This window comes from Filicampus tigris, chromosome 18 (assembly GCF_054856515.1).
Source record: "Filicampus tigris isolate MCC_2025a chromosome 18, RoL_Ftig_1.0, whole genome shotgun sequence".
NCBI lineage: Eukaryota > Metazoa > Chordata > Actinopteri > Syngnathiformes > Syngnathidae > Filicampus > Filicampus tigris.
Window position 1 is genome coordinate 5,235,001 of NC_141234.1, and position 22,274 is coordinate 5,257,274.

The following is a 22,274-nucleotide window of genomic DNA, read 5'->3' on the forward strand; positions in this document are numbered from 1 at the left end:
TGCAATTTTGGATTGAGGCAACCATTTTAAGCAAATCGGCTGCTCTAAAATGCTAAATAAAAGCACTCACCTCAGCTAGTGCGTTGATGTGTTTTTTAAAATGATGTAAACTCTGCCTACTCTCGGTACATTCTGCTTTTCAGAACCAATTGGCTGTATTCCGAATTCAGAAAAAATCGTGGAATGACGCAAGTTTTTCCCACACTCACACATACACATGCAACACACATGCACGCGCCTGCACCATAAAACAAATGAGAGTCCCCTAAGGTCGATACTAATCCCCCCCAAAGAAGATGACGTCATCTACATTGAGGAGCATTCTGGGGCTTCCAAAATAAGCCAATGCAGAGTTTGTAAGAGGCGATGCTTGGACTGCGCCCCGCCACGCCCGACAGCTGCCCCCCCCCCCCCCGCCCCAACCTCGCTGGTGCCACCGGTTACTACTGCAGCACCTGGCCCCGGGTTTCGGGCAACTTTGTGGCAAGGAAGCTCCCTGCAGCCAGCGCACAGGCGGCAAACAGGATGGGCACGGCCTTGGTGATGCCCACGAAGGACTGGAAGATGCTGATGCCCAGTACGGCTGCCAGCTTGCACAGGGCGTTCAGGAAGCCGAAGGCCGTGGTCCTGAACGCAACACCAAATGTGTAAACGCCACACTCAGTTTCAAGTATTGGCTACTTGTACTTCTTGATTTTTTTTTTTTCAGTTCAATGTTATTCTCTGGTCATTTGACCATTGGATCTATTTTCCATATTTCCTGACATAGTGTCAGTTTTAGGAATTTATGAGAGGTGAGGTGTTTATAAAAGTTGAGGCTGTTTATACAAATGCTTGTTTTTATTTTCATATACAATATGTGTGTATACAAAGTGTAGTGCATGTTTGTCAATGATGGGCGTTTATTAGAGAAGAAGCCACTATTCATACTAAAGGGCAAATAAATGAAAAAAAAAAAACATGCTCTTTGTCATTTAATTTTCATATTAGATTATATTTTGATATTAACTTGGCAACATAAAAGTGTTTATTAGGAGTAAGGTGTTTATTCAAGAAGGAGAGAAGAGAAAATATTCAAACAGATACAATCCATTGTTTACACAAATGATTATTGTCACTATCAAACAATAAATTTGGAAAAAATTAGATAAAAATTAGGTAAGGTGTTTATCAGCATGGAGGCTACTTGCCCAGATGATTTTTTCTATCATATTTTGGTGCGAAAGAATGTCTTTAGAGCAACCATTACCGAAGAATATTGTCAAACAAAATACATGTTCATCATATTTAAAAACATAGCATTTATTAGTATTTGTGTTTATTTAGGAGGATGTCATTATTTAAATTATAAATATGTATAAAGGTCCCCGCCCCCAAAAAGCATTTATTCATGTTTACTTTTGTTTTACGCTTTCTATTAGCATCATGTTTCATTTCAATGGTAGTTTTTTCTACATCTTATATATCTTTAAATAAAATATGAAGTATATAGTATTATTATCCACGTACCAGGGCGTGACGTTACCTTTTATCAGATGGGTAGAGCTCAACGGTGATGACGTCCAGGGCGTTCCAGGAGGCGATGCTGATGCCGCCAAAGAGACATAGGAGGGCGATCATTCCCGACTCGCTGTTGCCGAACATCAGGAAGAAGCAGCTGATGCACGAAATGACGCTGGACCCCGCTGCGTGGATTGTTGAAGGTTTAGACTTAATTACATCAATTCTCATTTTGTTAGCCTGTCTATAGCATTTTTTATTATATGTTAGCATGAAGCTGTTTTTTTTTTTTTTAAATGTTCAAGGGTGACATCATTGCGCTTACCCAACATCCTCAAACGGCCAATTTTGTCCATGAGCAGAGCTGACACGATGTTGCCGGGCAACACGGCCAGCGTTCCCAGGAAGTTGACGAAGTAGATCATGTAGGCGTTGTTGAAGTCGTCGCTGAAGTCCAGCATGCAGCCTTCCTTGTTGTGCAGGAAGGTGCTGTTCACCAGCCTGGAGTCCACGAACCTGTACTTGAACAAATCTGACAGCGCAGACACAATCATTTCATTATGGTGGGCGAAATGCAACTTGCGGTGTCTTCCGACCTTTATTGAGGTAAGGCGCACATTGTACGTCAGTTCATAGCACCAAAAATATACATAGTATCGATTCACTAGTCGATTAACAAGGTCCTGCCTGAGTCTCTGTCGCCACGGCCACAGCTCGGCAACGCCGTCGCCCGGGGTTACAGACAACACCACCGTGACGACCGAGTCTACCTAAGGCTCTGACTGCGCGTTTGCGTGCCGTACCCGTGTTGTAAAACAAGCTGGCGATGAAGGTGCAGTTACGGAAGACGGTGTGCGTGGACGTGATGTCTTCGAAGTAGCACTCCTCGAACACCGAGTCCTCAAACACCATCGACTTCATCTTCAGGTTGAGGAACCTGCAGCGGGATAAAGCGGAATTCTTGGTCTCATTTTATTGTTTCACAAAAAAAAAAAAAAACTGGCATTTGAACAGGGGTGTGTAGACTTTTTATATAGCCACTCACTTGTCATTGAAGTAGTAGCCCTGGCGGTGCACCTGGTTTTCCAGCGTAAAGTTAAAGGTGACGTGCTCCACGCGCTCCTTGCTGAAGGTCTTAGTGCGCGACTCGTACTCCTGCTTTTGGATGTACTTGATCATGTCCGGGAACCACACGGTCAGGCCGTAGTAGCTGAAAAAAAAAAACCAACAACATAAATTCGATTAATTAGACAAGATTGTAATTGCTTGACAGCACTAGTATAAGATATACATGTAAGTGTTTGTACCTGAAGGACATGCTGAACCAAACAGCCATGAGCATGAAAGTGGTCCGCTTGTATTCCGGGCTGAAGCAGGCAAGAATGTTATTCCGGATCTGCAGTAATCAAAACAAACATTAGTTAAAAGGGGAAGTCAACGCAAACATTTGTTTTCAAGGATACGTTCTATGCAAGCCCATTAGTTGAAACAGGGCATTCTGATAAATATTGCGTTTGTGGAAAAAGTGTTAATCCACTCGTTTTTAGCCATCTCTGTGGGCGGCCATTTTGTCTTCTGTGGACTGAAAAAATGACATCACAACTGCTCACAACGACCAATCACGGAATCGGATTCAGAAAACAGGTCAGCCGTGATTGGTCGTTGTGAGCAGTTGTGATGTCATTTTCAGTGGACAGAAGACAAAATGGCCGCCCCCAGACATGGCTAAAAACGAGTGAATTTTGCTGCTTAACTTACATTACACAAATGTTTCAATTAGTGGGCCTGCTGGGAACATATTCTTGAAAAAAGCATGTTTGGGTTGACCTCCGCTTTAAGGAACTTTGAGATGCTCACACAAAAATAAAATCCACATGTAAACATGTTTACAGGATGTAGAATGCATGCCAAGGCAACAGGTGGCGCCATAACTCCTAAATGGAAGATACATTCAGCCAATCCGAAGCCACGATGGAAGGCAAGTGTGTGTTGAGCAGTTATTTGAAGGTTTCTCGTTACTGTAACATCTATGCTAATTTCAATTAGCCATATATGGTGTTTCAAATTATATGTTAGCATGATGCTAGCAAACCACTTGATTGGTTGAACATTTTGGCAGAGCTGGGCATTCTGTCTATCCGTATTGTTGGACGGTTTATAATTGCCATAACAACGATGCTCATTTCGCATTATAAGTTAGTATTAAGCTAGTAGACGTTTGTTAGATGAAAGTACACGGTTTGGTTGAACATCTTGGTGTTTGAAAATACAAGGTACATTTTTCCTTTGTTTTGTTTGTTTGACATACCATATCGTTGGTGGTGTTAAACAGGGGTTCCCCTTATTTTGTTTTTCACCTCACCTGTTGGGAGAGGCTCATAATTTTGAGGCGATAGCGCTGCCAGACGGGCGTGTCGGTGCCGCCTTCCGCCAGCTCTTCCATCTGCTTCACTGTCTTGATGGTAGTCACCTTGGATAGAAATACGTCACAATTGTTTGTGTATGGAGAGTGACAATTTGTCCAGGTTTTTACTATTACCATGGTTGCTTCAAAAAAAAGAATCAAAATCAGTCGTGAGCCACTCACGGTAAAAACTTTCTCCGGGTGTCCCTTGGCTCGCATGTTGGTGTCGTGGACTTGCTTGAGGATCATCCAGCCTTCGTCGTGTTTGCCATTCTGTTCACAGAAAAAAAAAAAGCAAGCAAAGTTCTCGCCCGCTCAGTGCCAAACGGAGAGGCGTTGAGCCGACCGACCTCCAAGTAGAAGCGCGGACTCTCGGGCATGGCACTGAGGGCGGCAATGGCTGCGACCGAGGGGAAGGCGCACACCAGCACAAAGACGCGCCAGCTGTGGAATTGGTAGGCCGAACCCATCTGGAAGCTCCACCCTGAGAGATAGACAAATCACAACAGAAGTAAATCAATACAAATAAATGCCTCCCTCAAATAGATCGTAGCCTTTTCCCATGAGGAGAAAAATCTGTGGAATCATGTCAGGTCAGAAACACTTTTGTTCATAAATAAAGAAAAAATAGATACCTCCCTTAAATACATGTCTCACTTAAATAAATACTTGCCTATTCCCACAGAAACAATTAAAGAAAAAATAAATGCCTCCTTTCAGATAAAATGCCTCACTCCAAAAAAACATTCAACCCATCCATCCATCCATTATCTACCTCTAAAAAAGAGGTAGTAAGTGGAATCACCCCAGTTCAGAGCCACCGTTGTTCACAAATAAATAAATGCCTCACTCAAATCGACGCCTCTCTTTTTCAATCTACAGTTGAGCAAACAAACATCTTTTGTCTCAGATCCCGCAGGCATCAGCGGACTGTACGTTTGACTGAAACAAACATTGCATAAAGCATCCGGGACATGGCAACTCACCGTAATGGGGGATGATGGCCCATGCCATGGCAGAGGCGTAAATGCCGCCGATCATCCAGAACATGCAAAGCCAGCTGAGGTGCTCGCCTCGCTTCTCCTGGGACAGAAACTCCGAATAGTAGGAGAAGACGATGGGAATGGAGCCTCCGATCCTGACGACAAGTGCAAATTCCAATACAACCGTTTTCAACCATTTCGCCTCTGAAGATTTTTTCAGGTTTTTTTTTTTTTTTTTTTTTTTACCCAACGCCCGAGAGCAGCCGGCAGAAGAGGAAGGTGCTGTATCCCTGCACGAAGGACGAGAAGAAGGAGAAGATGCTGTTGATGGACAGCGAGATGAGAAGCGACTGCCGGCGACCGATCCGGTCGGCCATGGCGCCCCACAGGAACGCCCCCACCATCATCCCGAAATACACGATCAGACCTGAGGACGCACAAATGGCGCAAATCTTATTGTACTCGTCGGACACAATATTAAGTACGCCGGCGCAACGGCAATAACACAGTTGGACTAGTAATATTTTTTCATGAATTAAATACCATTTTAATATTACGTAATATGAAACAATTACCAAAGAAATACAAAAGTGCGATAATTATTTTTAAGATTAGAAAGTACTTGCGCAAGTAAAATTATTTTCACAAGTAATGCTAAAAACAAAATATCAGCCAAAATTAAATAGAATTATATTAAAATGAAATTAGGGCAAGTTAAAATAAAAAAATAAAAATGTATGAAATAAAAAAAGTAATTATATAATGCTAATTAAATAGTGTATTCATATTTTTTTATTTTTTTATTTATTTTATTTAATAGAGAATTAAATATTTTTTAAATACTGCGTTTTTTAAATACTGAATTTAAAATTCATAAAATGAAAGAAGTCAATGAATGTGTTATTGTCAGCTGTACATCATTTATAATCCTCCTCATGGTGCTAAATAATAATAACAATACATTTTTCAATATATATATGTAAAGATAAAAGTCAATTTATGACCAAAAACAAAATTAAAAACATTACAAATTTATTATTTGTAGTCTTCTTCGACTATTCCATCTTCTTACTGCGCATGTTGAGACTTAAATCCAGAAAACAAACTTGTTGGCGCATTGTGAAGAAATCCAACTCCCGAAACGTACCCAGCATGCTCTTGTTGGGCTCGGACAGACACATGTCCCTCTCGGCACTGGGTAGGACGAAGCCCACCACGAAGATCTCCACGCCGTCGGCCATGAGCGCCAAGCCCAGCACGAAGTAGAGCGTCCACTGGAACTTTCCGTGGCCGCACTCCTGCAGAATGCTCTCGTACTGCTGCGCCAGCTCCTCCTGGTCTTTACGCCTCTCCGCCTCGGAGGCCGCCACGTCCCGGAACTGCTGCGGGACCGAGCCGGGCCCGCCGGCCAAGCTGCCCTTGCCCGACTCGGCCCGGGGGATGCCCTGGTACTCGCCCTCGTAGATCTCGTCGTCCTCGTCGTGGCCCTCGGTGGAGTCGCTGTGTCCGCCCTCATCGTCTTCGTTGGCCGCCTGGCTGTCGCCGCGGTAGTAGCCGCCGCCGCCGCCGCCGCCGCCGTCCTGCGCCGGGTAGTCGTCATCGTCGTCCTCCTCGAAGCGGCTGTAAGAGCGGCGGCTGTACTCGTCGTTGACGCGGTCCACGCTGCGGGCCACCTTCTTGGAGGCCTGACGCTTGACTTCCTTGGCGATGTCTTTGGCGCCTTTAATGAAGGCCGTCCGGTTCTGGTAGCCGTCCTCCATCTTGCGGCGGACGCTTGGCTTTGGTGGGGAAAATTCACCGGCTGGAAGGGAGGACAAGAACGTTTTCGAGTGCACAAATAAAGAAAAATGTTCTTATTTCAGAGAAGGACTGGTTGCAATCAAGATTTAGTTCGAATATATACATTGCAGGGTCAGCTTTGGCCTTCATGGCAGAGAAGTCATTGTTTCTCATACAAATCGCGGTCAGGATTTCATGAAATAAAATGCACCCATATACCAAACTTGCCCAACACACTCAGAATTTAAATAAAAAGCAATGTTTCACTGGTCTCATAGTCTGCTTCCATCTTGTGCACGGATTCGCTAGCTAAAAGCCAATCAGAGTGATCAATTGTCACCGATGGCCGACGCCATCTTGCATAGCTTCGATTGACGGTTCATTCATTCGAAATCTAAGAAGCACAATGGCACAAAATTCTCTTAATTCTTCACAATTCTAAACAGTTACTCTGCCTTCGATTTGTTCCTGCTTGTTTTATGAGTGTGTTGAGCAAGGTTCGTATGTGTGTTATGGAAGACTGTTTGCTATTCTGCGCACGGCTCAATAGTATCATGTGGAAGCGGCCGTTTGGCGGAGCTAATTATCCGCACCTCAGAATCACCTTTATTAAAATCATCCCCTAGATGTTGGGGTGGTGGCGACCACGTATGGCTTTGCCCCCGTATATAAGTGATTAGAAGCGATTGTAGCCATAAAACTTGTAATCACTCGTGCAAAGCGACTAAAATGGTGTTGTCTAATTCCTAGTGGCGCAGTTAAAAAAAAACAACAAAAAAAAAACATAAATCCAAAAATTCATTTGTTTGCATCTGTCATGCATGAAGTCAGTGCTGAGTCACCGTTGTTGCTTTTTTGTTGAAGGATGTGTCAAAGGGCAGACAACAGGAGAATCAAATGGAAAAATGTAATTGTCTGAAGAATAACACAAACATTTTACCCCTATTAGAGAAAAAAAAAAAACCCTGATGAATTCACTTTCCAAAGATGACCATGGTGTTCATTCCTGTCCTAACACACCCGCTAAATTTCAAGGAGATTTAACACCCTGCTGGTGTACAAACAACGCTGGCTCGAATAATGGAAATAATGAACGAGTGCTCACATTGTCTGAGGAGGGAGGCGCTAAAAACAAGCCAGGCTCGAAATTGATTGGTCACCAAAGTCTGCCCAATCGTGTGTAACATCAACTCCCCCCCCCCCCCCCTTCTTTTTTAATAGCACAAACACCAAAAAGAAGACCGGTCATGTTTGCACAATGGCCACAGGGAGGTGTTTTCTTTTCGACTGGTCCTCAGGGGACACTGCACTTTTGCACTGAGCGGAGGGCACTGCTGAGTGCGTGTACGTGTGCCTGCCTGCCATAAAGCAACATGTCATGTTGTGTTTGCTACGATGGGGAAAAAGAGCCTCCAGCATTCCCTATTGAGGTCTGGCAGATGTTAAAGTTTTGAGGGCCACAATTGTCCATTTTTAGAGATTTCCCTCCTCCAATACTCCTGATGCAAATGATCTGGATCGTTATCAGACTCCTGCAGAGCTGATCATTTGAATTAGGTGTGTTGGAGGAGGGAAACATCTAAAACATGCAGGATAGAAGAAAGGACCACGACTAACCATACCTAAATGGTGCGCTTTTCAGACTGTCCCTGAAGGCATCATGTACCATTTTACTGATCGGTCGACCACAACACGTAAATTTGGTGAAGAAAGCTGTGATTTCAGATATTCTTGAAGGCAACATGGATCATTTTTCCCTGTTAGGGGCCATTTCAACCTATGTTAATAACTAAGAGTAAATTATCACATGTACAGCATTTTATTTCTTTTTATCTTAACATGCTATATGCCTACACACAAACGCACCAAAAGCCAGAAAATGAACAGCAATTACAAGACACATTTTACAGTTTTCCTCGGGCCCCATTCAAGAAAAAACAACATTGCCATGGAATCGCCTCCATTTGTACACGCCAAAAAAATAATACCTAACTATAGTTGCACGCGCGCTTGCTGTTATTGTGCGCTTCATATTTGCATTGGCCTTTCGCAGGTGCAATTGTGCAAATGAAGCCTCCGGTGCATTCATAATGGAGAGGAGAGCAGGGGAGGCGGCTGTGGAAAGGAAAGAAGGAAAGGCCTCCCTCCGTTGCACAGAAGCAGCAACCAAAACGCCACTCAAATCAATGAGGAAAAATAACATGCCAAATGGCCAATTAGGCGATCTATTACGTACAATCAGTGCAAATCCGCCCCACTGAAAGCTTGTCACGACCTGCAGTCCCCCTCCCCCCCAACACACACACATAAAAAAACAGAGTGTTAATTGTTGCGTGCAGTCCAACACGCCCATCGCGACTGTTGCAGTGAGGTCCAAAAAAACCCGAGCAAATACGTGAAAACGTGGCGTTTTTTTCCGCGTACGCGAAGTACTCACCGCGCCTCTCGGTCTTCGGAGGATGAGGATGGCGGTGCTGATGATGAGGAGGAGGAAAAAGGAGGAGGCTGTTGCTGTGGTGGTGATGATGATGCTGCTGCTGCTGAGAGGAGCCCACGCCTACGCGCAGTAACCATTAGGCTCCCTCCCATTTCGAGGACCCCCATACACGCACGCACACATTGTTGCATGGTACTTGTGTAAAGTAACGAAATACACTTCACGTACTACACGTTTACATACTACCGTAGATTTTTCTTTCCGGGTATGTTGAGTATTTTGTTTCTGACGACTTTCTACTCCCTACATTTCAGTCCGTAGTTTCGTAATTTTACTTAGCGCGGAAATCATAATGTTCTTTTGCAATAATGTGTTCTATGTGGCCCCACTAGTCTACAAACAGTATTCTGTTGATTAATCATTAATATTACGTGTGCAGGTGAACCGTGGACACGGTGACGTCGATTTCAGTCGACAGTGCTGCATAAAGTGGAGAAATGCGGTATTGAAAATCATTCAATGGTCGTCTTCCACACTTCTAAAATACTTTTTTTTTTTAATGGGGGGTGTTCATTCCTGTCCTAGCTAAATGGGGGGGGGGGGGGGGGCAACCTGTAGCCTGAAAAGGCAACAGATTCCATACTTACCTGTTTTCATTTGACTACTTTATGTCGCAATTCCTTTGTAAACTTCTGTATGTCAGCCATTTTGTGAAATTTGTGATTACATCAGTAGCTAATATTAGCAAACAACGGTACAAGTTTTTGAAAAATACAACAATGGCACATAAATTAATTGCAACGTACAAGGGGGCAGATTCCAAATTGAGTAAATGTTCAAAACATTTACATGTGGTTAACTGGTCAAAATACACAGAAAAATATACTTTTACCAATTACCCGTTGTAAAGTGTTTAACAAAAAATGTTTCCAAATCGAAAAAAAATATATCATGTTTCTGTGACAGTGTCTTGTCTAACACAACAAAATATAATTCATCGATGTATACTAAATAGGGATTGGCGAGTACCAATACCGGGTATTGTATTGATATGTAATTGGCTGATATCAGCCATATTTCAGTGCATCAAGTACTCACAAAGGTTGCCAATAACAGTCATTGAAACCAGTCACCATGGCACCTTCTGGCTGTTCCTACTGTCAGGAAGTAAATTGCACGCATGGCTGACAGAACGTTTTTGGTATCGTCTGCAAAAAGTAGTACCGAACACCCCTAGCACTAAAGGATTTATTCAACAGTGGTCTTTCATCTGTACAGTGACCCCCTAAAATACAAAGTTAAAATAATCAAACCATACAAACTTCACTTGATTTTTTTTTCTCTTTAAAAAACTGAATGAGAAAAAAGAAAGGGAAAAAAAAAAGATTTGTGGAGTATTAGGGTGGCATGGGTGGCCTTAGGGGAACACGAGGTGGTGCGACTGGCGGCCTAGGCGGCATAGGGGGTGCTCTCTGGAAGCCAAAGGGAGGCGGGCGAGGCGGTGCGGCGCCGTAGCCCGGTGGTGGCATGGGAGGGGGCGGAGGTCCTCTCATACCGGGCGGCACGGGGTGACCTGAGGGAGGCGGGAGGGTAAAAACGTGTGGAAAAAAAGATGGCGGCAGAGAGAAAGTGGAAGGTTTTGGACGTACCCATGGGAGGTCCGTAGGGGGCACGGGGCGGCATGCCCATGGGCGGCGGCGGGGGCATGCCGGGAGGGAGCGGCGCACGGGCTTGACTGGAGCCCGGGGGCGCAGGAGGTGGGGGCACCATGCCGGGAGGCGCCGGAGGGGGCATGGGCATCTGAGGCATACCTGAGGGACGTAAATGGGTCAAAATTGCTGTCAAAATAGGAGGAAAAAAATCAATATTTTCCACATGAAATGAGTCAATAATCCCAAACTACTTTTAATATCCAAGCGATGAGAGAGCGATAGAAAGAGGGAGGGCAGAACAGATATGGACAGTCAAGAGCAGCAGAGAGTCAGTTAGAAAGAGAGAGAGGTAAAGAGCGATGCGAAAGAGACAGGCAGAAAGTAAAAAAGATAGAGCCAGAGAGCGAGTATGGCATCTCCATGGTAACACGCACCTCCATGCATGGAGCCAGGGAAGGGTGGCGGTCCGGGAGGGTGGCCGCCCTGCTGCGCCTGATGGTTGTGATGCATGGCCATGCCGGGCGGCATGGCCGGCATTGCCGGCATGGCCCCCGGGGGCGGCATGGGGGGGAAGACGCCGGGGGGCGGCATCCCGCCCGGCATGCCCATGCCAGCGTGTCCCATGGAAGTCAGCACGGGCGGCGGGATGGCCTGCGGGGGCGGCGCGTCGGCGAACAGCTGGTGGGGCCGGTCAGCCTGCGAGAGCGGATTCTGGGCGGCCAGCAGCCGCTCGGCGGCCGAGCCGTGTCGCTCGCCCTTGGAGTCCTTCTTGAAGGCGTAAGAAACGGTGATGGGCCGGTTGCACAGGTACTGGCCGTTCATGGCCTCGATGGCGGCGTCGGATGCGTCGAAGCTGGCGAAGTTGATGAAGGCGTAGCCCTTGGAGTTGCCCGTGTCGGGGTCGCGCATGATCTTGGGCGTTTGCAGGATGACACCGAAGGCGCTGAAGGTGTCATAGAGCAGCTTCTCGTCGATCTCCGAGTCCAGGTTGCCGATGAAGATGTTGGCGCCCACGTCCAGGTTCTTGTTGTGCGCCGATGCCTTGTTGACGCGGATGGGCTTGCCGTACAGTTTGATCATGTTCATGATTTTGATGGCATAGTCGGCATCTTCTTCGCTCAGGAACTCCACAAAGCCGTACCCTAAATTGGAGGAGAAAGGGGAAAAAAAAAAAAGAAGATAATTAACTCATGCAGTAGCGCCACTCCCCAAATCAATTCATCCATTGATAATTTTGTCAATTAATCGGCTATAAAAACATTCATTATAATTTACATTAATTTATTCAAAATTAGGAGATTGAACTTCTTTAAGCACTTTGCAACTCAGGTCACTGCTTGCAATTTAAGGAATTTTATTTTTCATAGCTTTAAATTGGTTCCACACAAGAAAAAAAAAAAAAGGGAAATGAGTGAATTTTGAATAGCAGGGGTTTGCTGTAATTTCTAATTGCAACATCACATTTTGGTCCACACCTTGGTGTTGGCCTGTCACCCTGTCTTTGGGCATGTGCGTGTTGACCACAGGACCGGCCTGCAGGAAAAGCTCCCACAATAGTGGCTCGGACACTTTCTCATCCAAGCCGCCCACGTACACCGTGGCATCTGGAAAATGCAGAAAAAAACAACTTCATTATACATAATATACTATGAAGAACCTATACAGAGATGATTTAAAAAGGTTAAAGAACAACAAAAAACAACACTGCTTCGCGTAATTAAAACAAATATATAAATAAACGCAAGCACAGAGTCGTTCCTCCTCGGTCACCGTACTTCATTCACAAGCCTCCTGTTAGCTAACTAGCCTGCTAGGCTAACCTCATCCCTTTAGCACTGATCTTACTCATTTACCCACAAAAAAAAGGGCACCCAAGCCAATTATAATTCCGACACTCATACAAATAGCGGTATATGAAATTTTATTGGACAGCGCATCGATTAAAACTGAAGAATTAACGGAGAGTGGACCTAACGACTACAGCACATGCTTGCTAGCCACAATACAGTCGCAATAGAAACAATCGGAGGTGGGCACCACAGTGGACGAAAGCAGTTAAAAGATGCCACATGTAGAAAGGAATATCTTAAATCGTAGATGGACAGTAAAGACGTGATTGAATACCTTGGTTTCGTTCGGAAATTGGTCCCGCTGCCATGTTGAATGAACAACGGTGGGGAACCGTTTGAAGAAAACTCCGCCTTTTCCGGATACGTATACGGAAGTTTGACACGTAAAAATCATCTACGCATATCTATAATATTGACTTAATAGTACAGTATTTATGAAACATCTTGCTTTCTATTTTGAAACATGTTAGATGTACTGCGGCAAATGTAATAAACCTCTATTGGGGATTTTGTTATTATTTTTTGTAATTTCCAGCGTCTTTAAATACTGTATATTAATTTCGATATTTTGTATCAATGACCGAGACGTGTTTTCAGGCTCAAAAACAGTTCCTGGGTGTCTTAGTAAAATTTGTATTGCATGCTTTCATCAGAAGGAGGCTCAAGAAAAGTCAATTTTACGTTACATTTGAAAGGAATCGAAACATGTAAACATGTATCATTGTGTATTTTATTATATATAAATCTACTAAATGTATAAACACTGAATACAAAAATGCGCATAGAAAATACACACAACGATGACCTTGAGAAATCCTTTACAAAATAACCAATACTGTTTGGTTAAAAAACATATTAGAAATATCATGCACCAAAGGCAAAAGATACAGCGGATATAAAAAGTCTACACACTCCTGTTGAAATGTCAGGGAATAAAAGTAAACAACCGAGACATTGTGATTGCAGAAGTGTGCACACCCTCTTATAAATGGGCATGTGGCCACTTCCAGAATGAACCAATCAGATTCAAACTCATTTTTGCAGTCACATCACAGCACAAGCCATGATCCACAGGGACATTTGGACTTCTTATAAGCACTGTAGCATTTAATACAAGAACAGATGCTGTAATAAAACAAGAAATGAGACAGAAATGGCTTAAGTAACATATCTTCCTCCTTACATTGACATATTGCACTCCAAATGTGAGACAATACAATCATCCAAGACCTAAAGTGAAAGGCAAGGCATAAAAATGGGAGCAGTGTTCCAGCTGCCTAATAGAGTGAGCTTTACATCACGTGAATGTTCTATTGTTCACCATTTCCACACTTTCTGCACAAACTAAAATTACTGTAGGGATTAAACATGCCCCCGTGTGGTCGTTGGGATGATGAAATCCTTCCTAATCCAATGTTGTGTACCACAAGAGGGAAATAACTTGAGCGTGCGTGCTACCAATTTACTCTGTTGCGTCGATCGTCCTTAGTTTTTTTTGGGACGCGTAGACAATATCCGGTTCAAATTAGCAGGGAAATATATAGATATGTCACATTTGAGGCATATAAGAAGTAAGGTCCTCTTTGTACCATAGGCATTTGAACGGCTCCTCATCCTTTTCAACAATGCAGTGAAAATGTACATTGCGACGGTATCGAAGTCATCCCAAATCACAATTAAGTGCTGCTACACCTGAGCTGCTGTCAGAGCTACTGAAATGATACAAAAGAATAACAAAATGTAAGTTCCATGCATAATACTGCCAAGCTTCTTTCTGTGTGTATCAGTCATAATCAAAGGCTCTGCGTACTTGCTGCATTTCAGCAAATAGTGGGGAGGTTATTTACTCAACTGGAGAAGGGGGAGGCATTTTTGGAATAAAAGTAAACAATGCCAGCGTTGCATTGCAATTTTGAAATGAGAGTGAGGACCAAAATAAACGTGGAGAAATAAGGCGAAACGACAATTTGGGTTGTGGTAGACCCATGTGATCATTACAGGCGTCCGTGTTTATGTTCCAGGCGGCGTTCCCACCAGTTCCCTCACCGATTATCACCATTTCGTGTGCGCTTTTCTGAAATGCCCTAAAATGCCACCAGAGGGCACCGATGTCTAGTAGAAAAGCAGCAATTGGTATCAAGAAGTATTGCTAAAGTAATGCATCTCCACTGAGAAGCGAAGATCTTTTTATGTCGAGGAGGAGCTAAGTTTAGCCTGGGTTGATAGTGGAAGATATAGGGAGCCATCACTGCAAGGGTGTGTCAATTTTTGGGGAAACCTAATCCCCCTGTGAGCCATTTATTTTAAAAGGGATTGCTGTAAGATATGTTTGAAATGACATTTAGAGGTTTTAGGACCATAGTTTGCGAAATGCAGATTTTTCGGGAGGAAGTCCGGGAACTCTCCTCAGTTAATCGCTGAAAAACTCACCAACAATATTGAATGTTTTTATGCAATTTTGTGTGGCATCTTAGTGCCGAAGAAGCATGTCAAAGTGAGTTGGAGCGCTGACTGTAGACAAAAGTAGCATTTTGGTGCCACCTTGCAGCACATTGGTACCAAGTAACTATGTTGGAGTGAGTTGAAGCGCTTCATTAAGACAAAAGTAGTGCTTTGCCGCCATCCTGTGGCATGTATAGGCAATCTTAAGACTTTTTAGAGGGGCGTCAATTACTCACACAGTTTCGCTATGCGCAACATTACTGCAGTACATTTTAAACTTGAGTTTTAAATTCCACGTTCACTTGACGCAAATTGAATTGTAACATTGTTTCAGATCATCCCAAAGAGCCTCACAAACAAACGCCTTCCTCCCCGCAGTGCCTCCCCACCATGTTTCAATGTACAGTCGCCAATGAAAAGCAGCTGCACGACAAGATAAAACATGTCAAGTGCAGTCAGCTGGATGGCCAATTGGACAAAAACAAATGTTGTTAGGCACCGAAAGGCTAACAAGCTAATAGTTATGGCTTGTTTCATGGCTGGGTGTGCTTTAGTAACAATAATCCCCTGGCGGTGTTACCCGAGGGCTCTTTTAGTGCGAGGGCAGAGTGGCGGCGTTGGCGGCACTCAGCTGGCCCACGGCCAACATCAGGATGTCCTTCTTCTCCTTGTAGAAGCGCAGCTCGCGGCCGGCCAGCCGCGCCTCCTCCAGCTCGCGCTCGGTGGCCGCCAGCTCCTGGGAGACGGTGCTCGCCACGCTCTGCTCGCGGTTCACCCAGTCGGCGGCCATCTGCGTGCGCATGTCGTCGTCCAGCGCCCGGTGCGAGTAGTGCGCCAGCACCTCCTGTGAGATAGACAAGAATTATATTTGGTCCGAAAGTGCCATTGGGGCAGGGCCTGCCAAAGTGGGGTGGGTACACCACCAGGGGGTGCGCCAACTTGTCCAAGATATTGTCAAAGACAGAAACAAGGACATTTTTTTTCAATTGGGTTCAAAAGTTCAATTCGAACAAATCCGGCGGATGCGCCAACTTGGAAAAAAAAAATATATAAAAATTCTAATAATCTCTTAAATGATCAATTATTATCAAGAATCACTTGTTTTACAAGTCCAGTATCTACAGTATACTTTTAAGATCTTAAAGCAGATCTTGTACAAAGGGGCTTTTCATTTTCATATCTCTCAGCTCAGATTTCCCAAGCTAACACACCCTGACGACGAGTGTCATGTGAGGGGGGCGGGGGCGGGGCTCAAAGCCGCAAGTGCGTAATGACACGGTGGCAATTGAGAGCACGTGGGCTCGGCTACCTGACGGGAACACTGGCGTTCCCTCATGGCTTTCAGGCTTCCGTTCCAGTGGAGGAGCTGGAAGACAGTCATCAGCTCCTGAACGAAGAACACACACGCACATGTCTTTTACGAGGTGCAAATCTGCAAGCGAACGCTTCGTGCTCTTTATACCCCCCCCCCCCCCCCCAAAAACCTGTTTAAGAGTCCCTGCTGGTCAGTCACGCACCTGAAATTCCAGCATTGATTTGCCTTTGTTGGATTCCAGCATGAAGCGGAACGCTCCGATTCCCGTGTTTGGGTTGTCGGCCTCCTCCCTATTTCCCTGTGGGAAACGCACCATTATTGGACTGTAGAGAACAGCTGAACTTGATTTGGACTTCATCAAAGGCACTTAACAGGAGTTTGAATGTGATGTTTAACTCTTACTAATTAACTGTAACTTTATAACTAAGTAACTGAGTCACTCCAGCAAAGTCAGCAGAAAAATGGCAATAAAAGCCTACTTGAAACCCGGAATTTTATTTGGGGTTAATCAGAGGCACTTAACATCAGTTTCAATGTGAACTGTAACTTAAAGCGGAAGTCAACGCAAACATGTTTTTTTCAAGAATATGTTTTATGCAAGCCCACTAGTTGAAACAGGGCATTCTGATAAATATTGCGTTTATGGAATAAGTGTTAATCCACTTGTTTTTAGCCATCTCCGGGGGCGGCCATTTTGTCTTCTGTCGACTGAAAATGACATCACAACGACCAATCACGGCTCAGATTCAGAGAACAGGTCAGCTGTGATTGGTCGTTGTGAGCAGTTGTGATGTCTTTTTTCAGTCGACAGAAGACAAAATGGCCGCCCCCAGAGATGGCTAAAAACAAGTCGATTTTGCAACTTAACTTATATTCCACAAACGCAAAATTAATCAGAATGCCGTGTTTCAACTAGTGTGCCTGCTGGGAACATATTCTTGAAAAGGTTATGCTTGGGTTGACTTCCCCTTTAAGTGATTGTAACTAAAGCAAACTAAGCAAAAACAAAATGTCATGAAAAGCCTACTAGAACATGTGAACCACTCCACAAGCGGTGCTTGTCCGCCACTTGCAGTCACAGACTTACATTGAAGGAAGCCAAGGCCTCGCTGACACTCTTCTCGATGAAGTCGTTGGTGATGCGCCGCGACGGGTGCTCGTTAAAAACCGAGTTCATGAGGGCGATTTTGGCGGCGCTGCGTCGGGCCTCGGCCTTGGTGGGACAGAACTGTACGGAGAAAAATAACCCATAAAAAGACAGAGAGGTAGGAATTTACGTGCGTTTGCTTCTGAAAGGCGAGAGTGGAGCGAAGGCTCCGTACTTGGAAACTTCCGAAGCAGCTGCCCCCCGGGAGGCTCACGTAGCAGACGTACGGCGGGCTGCTGGACGCCACCATCTCGTACACCACCAGCGCTCCGTTGCGCAGGTCGGCGCCGCGGCTCAGCTTCATCTGCCAGAACTCCTGCAAAGCCTCCACCACGTTCACTGCGCTCGGCGACAACACACCGGGGAGAGAGAAGCCGCGTGAGCACAGGTGCAAAAGTACTCAGTCTCTGCTCTTACTAAGAGTACAAATGTAACGCCCCCCCCCCCCCCCAAAAAAAAATACAGCATTTATGATAAAAGATCAGATTGAAAAAAATAAATAAATAAAACATAAAGAATAAAATATTTACTTTATTTGAACTCCTGCTGACTTACAGGCATATAAAAATTGATCATGTTAGGATAAGTATCAGATTTTTCAAAAATTGAGATAAGGCAATTTAGATGCGAGACTCTGTATTGGCACTTACTCAAAAACAAATTACTGGCTACCATAGCAACAGAATCTTGCAAGCACTTGGTCCCTTCCCACCACTGTCAATCATGAGGGTGTGGAACAGCAACGGGCCAATCTCCAGATTATCATCAAAGTATGCAAAAGTCAGCAAAAAAAAAAACGCAGTCATAAAAATGTTTTGGATGGGGCCCAGCAGGACGATACGATAGCGCTGTCAAAAGTGACAAATGTTGCCGCGGCGGCGCGGCGCCAACGCGGGCGGCCCGCTTCCTTTTGGATCCGGCATCGAGCGCTTGGCTGGATGACATGGGAAGATTCGCAACGTAAATCACGGTGTCGCCCAGAGGACTTTTCCCTAGCCTATAATGATGATCCATATCCCTGTTATCATTATTATGATTCAATATTTGGAGCACTACATTTGTTGACAGTCAGTGGACACTTCATTAGGTACACTAGCAATCGCACGCAAAGGACAATCACACACTGAAACAAGACATGAATACAGTAATAATAATGAAATTGAAACTGTTATTTTTGAGACCCGCACGGTTGTGTTGTTCTAAATGACTGCAGAAGCTTATTGATCTTTAATGTAATCCGTTCTTAAGCTTTAGTAGTTAATCCTATAATGAATTGGAACACATGTTACAGCAAAATGGACCTCCAACGGGCAAAGTTGGAATGCAGTGGAAAAAAAAGAAGCGCATTTTATCGAGAATAAAGGCATCTTTTCCAAGATAAAAGACTTAATACTGTGAGAATTGTGTAGCTTTTTTTGAAATTCGCTTGTGAAAATGTGACTTTCTTCCCTTGTCAAACATTGACTTTGAAATCATAATGTGACTTCATCCTGAAAAAAATAGGACTCTAGTCTCTTTGATTTGGACGTTTTCCCATTCTTCCTTATGCACAACAAATTGACAGTCTTGCATAAAGTACCTGAAAGCAAAATTTGAGTAAAAGTGCAAGTATCAGAAAATACCTTTGGTATAAAGAAAAATTCACATTAAAACTTTTATGCAACCAATATTCTATAAAGTACTTAAGATTTGCTGCACTATTTTTTTTAATTAGCTATGCCATCACACGAACATTATTTTCAGATTTTATTTTGTAGTAACAAAGATAGGGTAAATGTATCGAAATAAACGTATACATTTTATTTCGAAAAACTAGTGGAGTAGATCACATTAAAAGACTAAATGGTGGTGCAAGGACTCCCTCTAGCGGTAGGCAAAAGCATCACTGAATTAAATCCAGACAGATGGAATACAAGCAAACATTAAAATGTAGCTTTGTAGGTATATTGAAATTGTATATTATTGTAACTTTTCAAGAAGAGTACAGTCCAGTATAGTACATTTTTAAGTACCCAGTGTTCATTTGTGTTTAACTTTTAAGTAGAATGCATATAATCTTAAGCACTGTCTTGTCAAACCATTATTCAAGTGCATTTTTAATTGAACTTTTATGTGCATGCGTTTTATTTTATTCATTACTTTTCTTGGTGTAAAAAGTTTGAGAACCAATTTAGGGGTACACGTGGTAATTTTAAGTGGCGTTAGATTTTTGAGGGGGGTCTTTGGAACAATTTCTCCCTGGACCTCAAAAGTTTGGAGGCCCAAAAAGTGTGTAAAAAGTGTATAGAAGTGCTTACCTCGCCCGTAACCCTGCGTATGTTTGGCAAAACTGCGGACCACCGCCTCCACCGCCTCCTTCAGCACCGCCGGGTTCCCCGGGTTAGAGTGGCCGGCGGCGGGGAGACCCAGGGCGGCGGCTCCTCCTCCTCCTCCGTACAGGCTGTGGAGCTGGAGCGGCGGCGGGGGTGGCGGAGGCCCCGAGCAGGCGGCCAGCGACGGCGGCGACGGCAACAGGGGAGGGATGGGAACCGTAACCCCGGGCCGGAGAGACGAGGCGGCGGAGGAGGAGCGGAGCGTCCCGCCGACGGTCGGCCCCGAACCGAAGCCGATGCCCGGTTGGAGCCGCTGAGGGCGGATATGGACCGGGAGAACGTGAGATTCCATCGTTCAAAGCGTGACGATCGAACCGGGTCCGGATGGAGTCGGTACCGAGCAAGGAGACGTTCGGTTGTGGGTTAAAAAAAAAAAAGATTAAAAGGAATTTAGCTGGATTTTGTCCGCCTGGAGACCCGAACTGTACTTGACTGTTGTTCTGGTCTGCATCCTGCCTGCTTGGACTGCTAGTCGAGTTGCCTTCAGTGACGCCACGTAAAATCTACAACTACAGTAAAAAAAAAAAAATTCCCACGAGCTTTTTTCCTCCAAATTTCACACACACACAAAAACACATATCATACATCAACTACATACTATATTATATACATACATACATTATTTACATTGTGTTGCTTTCTAGTGAAGAAAACATTCCGTTGACAAGTAGATGTTGAGTTGTCCGATTTGTGTTCTTGAAATGAAGGCAGCACTGGAAAGTCACAAATATTAGGCCAAGAAATTTGAGCCCCCTCTTGTTCGTTGTAGTCTGGTCTACAAATGTGCCTCCTTCACCACCACAACTCCACACAATGCACCATGTTTTGTTTGAACAATTTCACAACGTGACAATGGAAGATTAAGATAATGCCAGTCAAGCTTTGACACCCGGGACCGCCAACTTTGTGATGGGAAAAACAGGAGGAAATGGGACCTGGCCCTCTACCTACCTCCCCCACATGTCTTGTATAAATGTTCATTCTTTCTGTGGTCTGGTAGGAGGCCAGAGGAGGAAAGATGGAACATTGTTTTAAAGAGATCCACATTGCGATAGAAATGATGTCAATGGACATATCTGGTTCCATTATGTGCTCCATTTTGGCTGTATTTTGGAAATTCAGACCATAAAGCAAGTTTTATAAAACAAAGTAACAATATTTGAACACAAATGGTGCACAAAAATGTAGACAGACATAATTACACCAAAAGGCATATATTCTTTATCCTCTGTGTAAAATGACTCATCTCATTGCACTAACCCGAGTCAGTTGTGAAACTCTTCTTGTTGTGCCTCTCTGCATGATTTTCAGTACAAAATAAAGTCAACAGACCGTTGGGGATAAATTAGTCCAATTTAATTGAGTAAATATTATAATTTGGGTCATCACAGTGGATCTGTGATTAGAGTTTGGAGGCTTGTTTGCCCACCACTTATTTTCAGGCACGTTGATGCCTCCAAAAAGAAAAAAAAAAAAAAAAAAAAAAAAAACACATTTCACAACTACTTATCAGCCTATAAAGCACATCCAAGAAGCCAATAAAAGAACTAATGAATATATTTACCTACTATTCCTCACATACCACATCACACATGACTCCGTGTTCACAGCCATATTGTTTTCCAGAATTTTTACCAGGCATCAACAAAGCACGCAAGCCAGTGCTGGACACGCCAAAGCCCAAAAAAAAAAAAAAACATGCTGCGCATTCCCCCTATTCTCAACATCTGGCTGTCATTAAGAAACTTCAGAGCACAAAGAGGGATTTATCAGCAGAGGTTTTGTGTACGAGCACACGTGGGCTCCTGGCGTTGAAGTAAAACAAATAGCAAGAGGTCGAAATAAAACAAATAGCAAGAGGTCGGGCACGAGTGAGATTGACAATTAATGACTTTTTACGAGGAGCCATAAAGATAGAGCGCAAAGAGGACAACTGGCAAGCAAAGGTAGAAGGTTTACATCCACATCCTCCTCTTGTTGGAGCAATGATTCATATTTCCTATCACACTTCATTATAAGTAAACTTAGGGGAAGACCATTACAAATATTGGAAATTAATCATTATTATATAATTATTATTACCGTATATAGCACTTCCAAGCGACTCATAATGTCCTTTGTGATTATTTCATGACACTGTTAACTCAATGCCAGCCTTTTACGACCCTCCTTGAGCCCCCTCCCATGTGAAAAAGATAAAAGACATAAAAATACGTACCTTGGAATGAATATCTGGAGCCTTAAGACATGCCACTTAAAAACTGAGAAAATAAAATTTTATAGCTCAATTTTATATATATATATATATATATATATACATATATATATATATCACAATAGGAACTAATTATCAGGGATGTTCGATACCACTTTTTCAGACCAATAAGAGAACA

General features: G+C 43.8%; 3 protein-coding genes across 4 annotated transcripts in view; all 3 read right to left on the reverse strand.

Moving 5' to 3' along the window:
- LOC147132110 (synaptic vesicle glycoprotein 2A-like) overlaps positions 1-9,492 on the reverse strand; it is an 11,336-nt gene extending 1,844 nt beyond the window's left edge. Inside the window, exons 1-13 of the mRNA XM_086014571.1 lie at positions 9,104-9,492; positions 6,035-6,688; positions 5,134-5,314; positions 4,891-5,042; positions 4,255-4,388; positions 4,088-4,177; positions 3,863-3,970; positions 2,808-2,896; positions 2,546-2,710; positions 2,304-2,437; positions 1,826-2,032; positions 1,526-1,685; positions 1-627 (exon numbers count right to left, since the gene is read on the reverse strand). The exon at positions 1-627 is cut by the window's left edge and continues 1,844 nt beyond it. Coding sequence (XP_085870697.1) covers positions 444-627; positions 1,526-1,685; positions 1,826-2,032; positions 2,304-2,437; positions 2,546-2,710; positions 2,808-2,896; positions 3,863-3,970; positions 4,088-4,177; positions 4,255-4,388; positions 4,891-5,042; positions 5,134-5,314; positions 6,035-6,647 — 2,217 coding nt within the window. The 5' untranslated portion in view covers positions 6,648-6,688; positions 9,104-9,492 and the 3' untranslated portion in view covers positions 1-443. The remainder of the gene's footprint in view (positions 628-1,525; positions 1,686-1,825; positions 2,033-2,303; positions 2,438-2,545; positions 2,711-2,807; positions 2,897-3,862; positions 3,971-4,087; positions 4,178-4,254; positions 4,389-4,890; positions 5,043-5,133; positions 5,315-6,034; positions 6,689-9,103) is intronic.
- Positions 9,493-10,337: 845 nt separating this feature from the next.
- sf3b4 (splicing factor 3b, subunit 4) lies at positions 10,338-12,974 on the reverse strand. The gene is made up of 5 exons (XM_086014572.1): positions 12,880-12,974; positions 12,231-12,359; positions 11,190-11,897; positions 10,753-10,914; positions 10,338-10,676 (listed from the first exon to the last, which is right to left on the reverse strand). The coding sequence occupies exons 1-5, from the start codon at positions 12,911-12,913 to the stop codon at positions 10,501-10,503; spliced, it is 1,209 nt and encodes a 402-aa protein (XP_085870698.1). The 5' UTR covers positions 12,914-12,974; the 3' UTR covers positions 10,338-10,500.
- A 341-nt stretch (positions 12,975-13,315) lies between these two features.
- Positions 13,316-20,618, reverse strand: lix1l (limb and CNS expressed 1 like). 2 transcript variants are annotated; one of them, XM_086014021.1, is made up of 7 exons: positions 19,807-20,618; positions 17,685-17,848; positions 17,450-17,590; positions 16,565-16,660; positions 16,357-16,434; positions 15,628-15,891; positions 13,316-14,317 (listed from the first exon to the last, which is right to left on the reverse strand). In XM_086014021.1, exons 1-6 carry the CDS (start codon positions 20,171-20,173, stop codon positions 15,640-15,642), a joined length of 1,098 nt encoding a protein of 365 aa, XP_085870147.1. In that variant the 5' UTR covers positions 20,174-20,618; the 3' UTR covers positions 13,316-14,317; positions 15,628-15,639. The 2 variants fall into 2 exon arrangements, with proteins under 2 accessions (XP_085870147.1, XP_085870146.1); XM_086014020.1 differs by having other exon boundaries at positions 13,316-15,891; positions 19,807-20,616.
- Positions 20,619-22,274: the final 1,656 nt, after the last annotated feature.

Bases quoted from the DNA above. Each gene is read 5' to 3' on its own strand.
- sf3b4 (XM_086014572.1), bottom strand. From the start codon at position 12,913: ATGGCAGCGGGACCAATTTCCGAACGAAACCAAG. The intron at 11,898-12,230 runs GTGTGGACCAAA...CCTCCAATTTAG, and splicing joins GGTGACAGGCCAACACCAAG to GGTACGGCTTTGTGGAGTTC. The intron at 10,677-10,752 runs GTACGTCCAAAA...CGCCTCCCTCAG, and splicing joins CCCCTACGGACCTCCCATGG to GTCACCCCGTGCCGCCCGGT.
- lix1l (XM_086014021.1), bottom strand. From the start codon at position 20,173: ATGGAATCTCACGTTCTCCCGGTCCATATCCGCCCTCAGCGGCTCCAA. The intron at 17,591-17,684 runs GTACGGAGCCTT...TTCTCCGTACAG, and splicing joins GCTGCTTCGGAAGTTTCCAA to TTCTGTCCCACCAAGGCCGA. The intron at 16,661-17,449 runs GTAAGTCTGTGA...CGTTTCCCACAG, and splicing joins AGGCCTTGGCTTCCTTCAAT to GGAAATAGGGAGGAGGCCGA.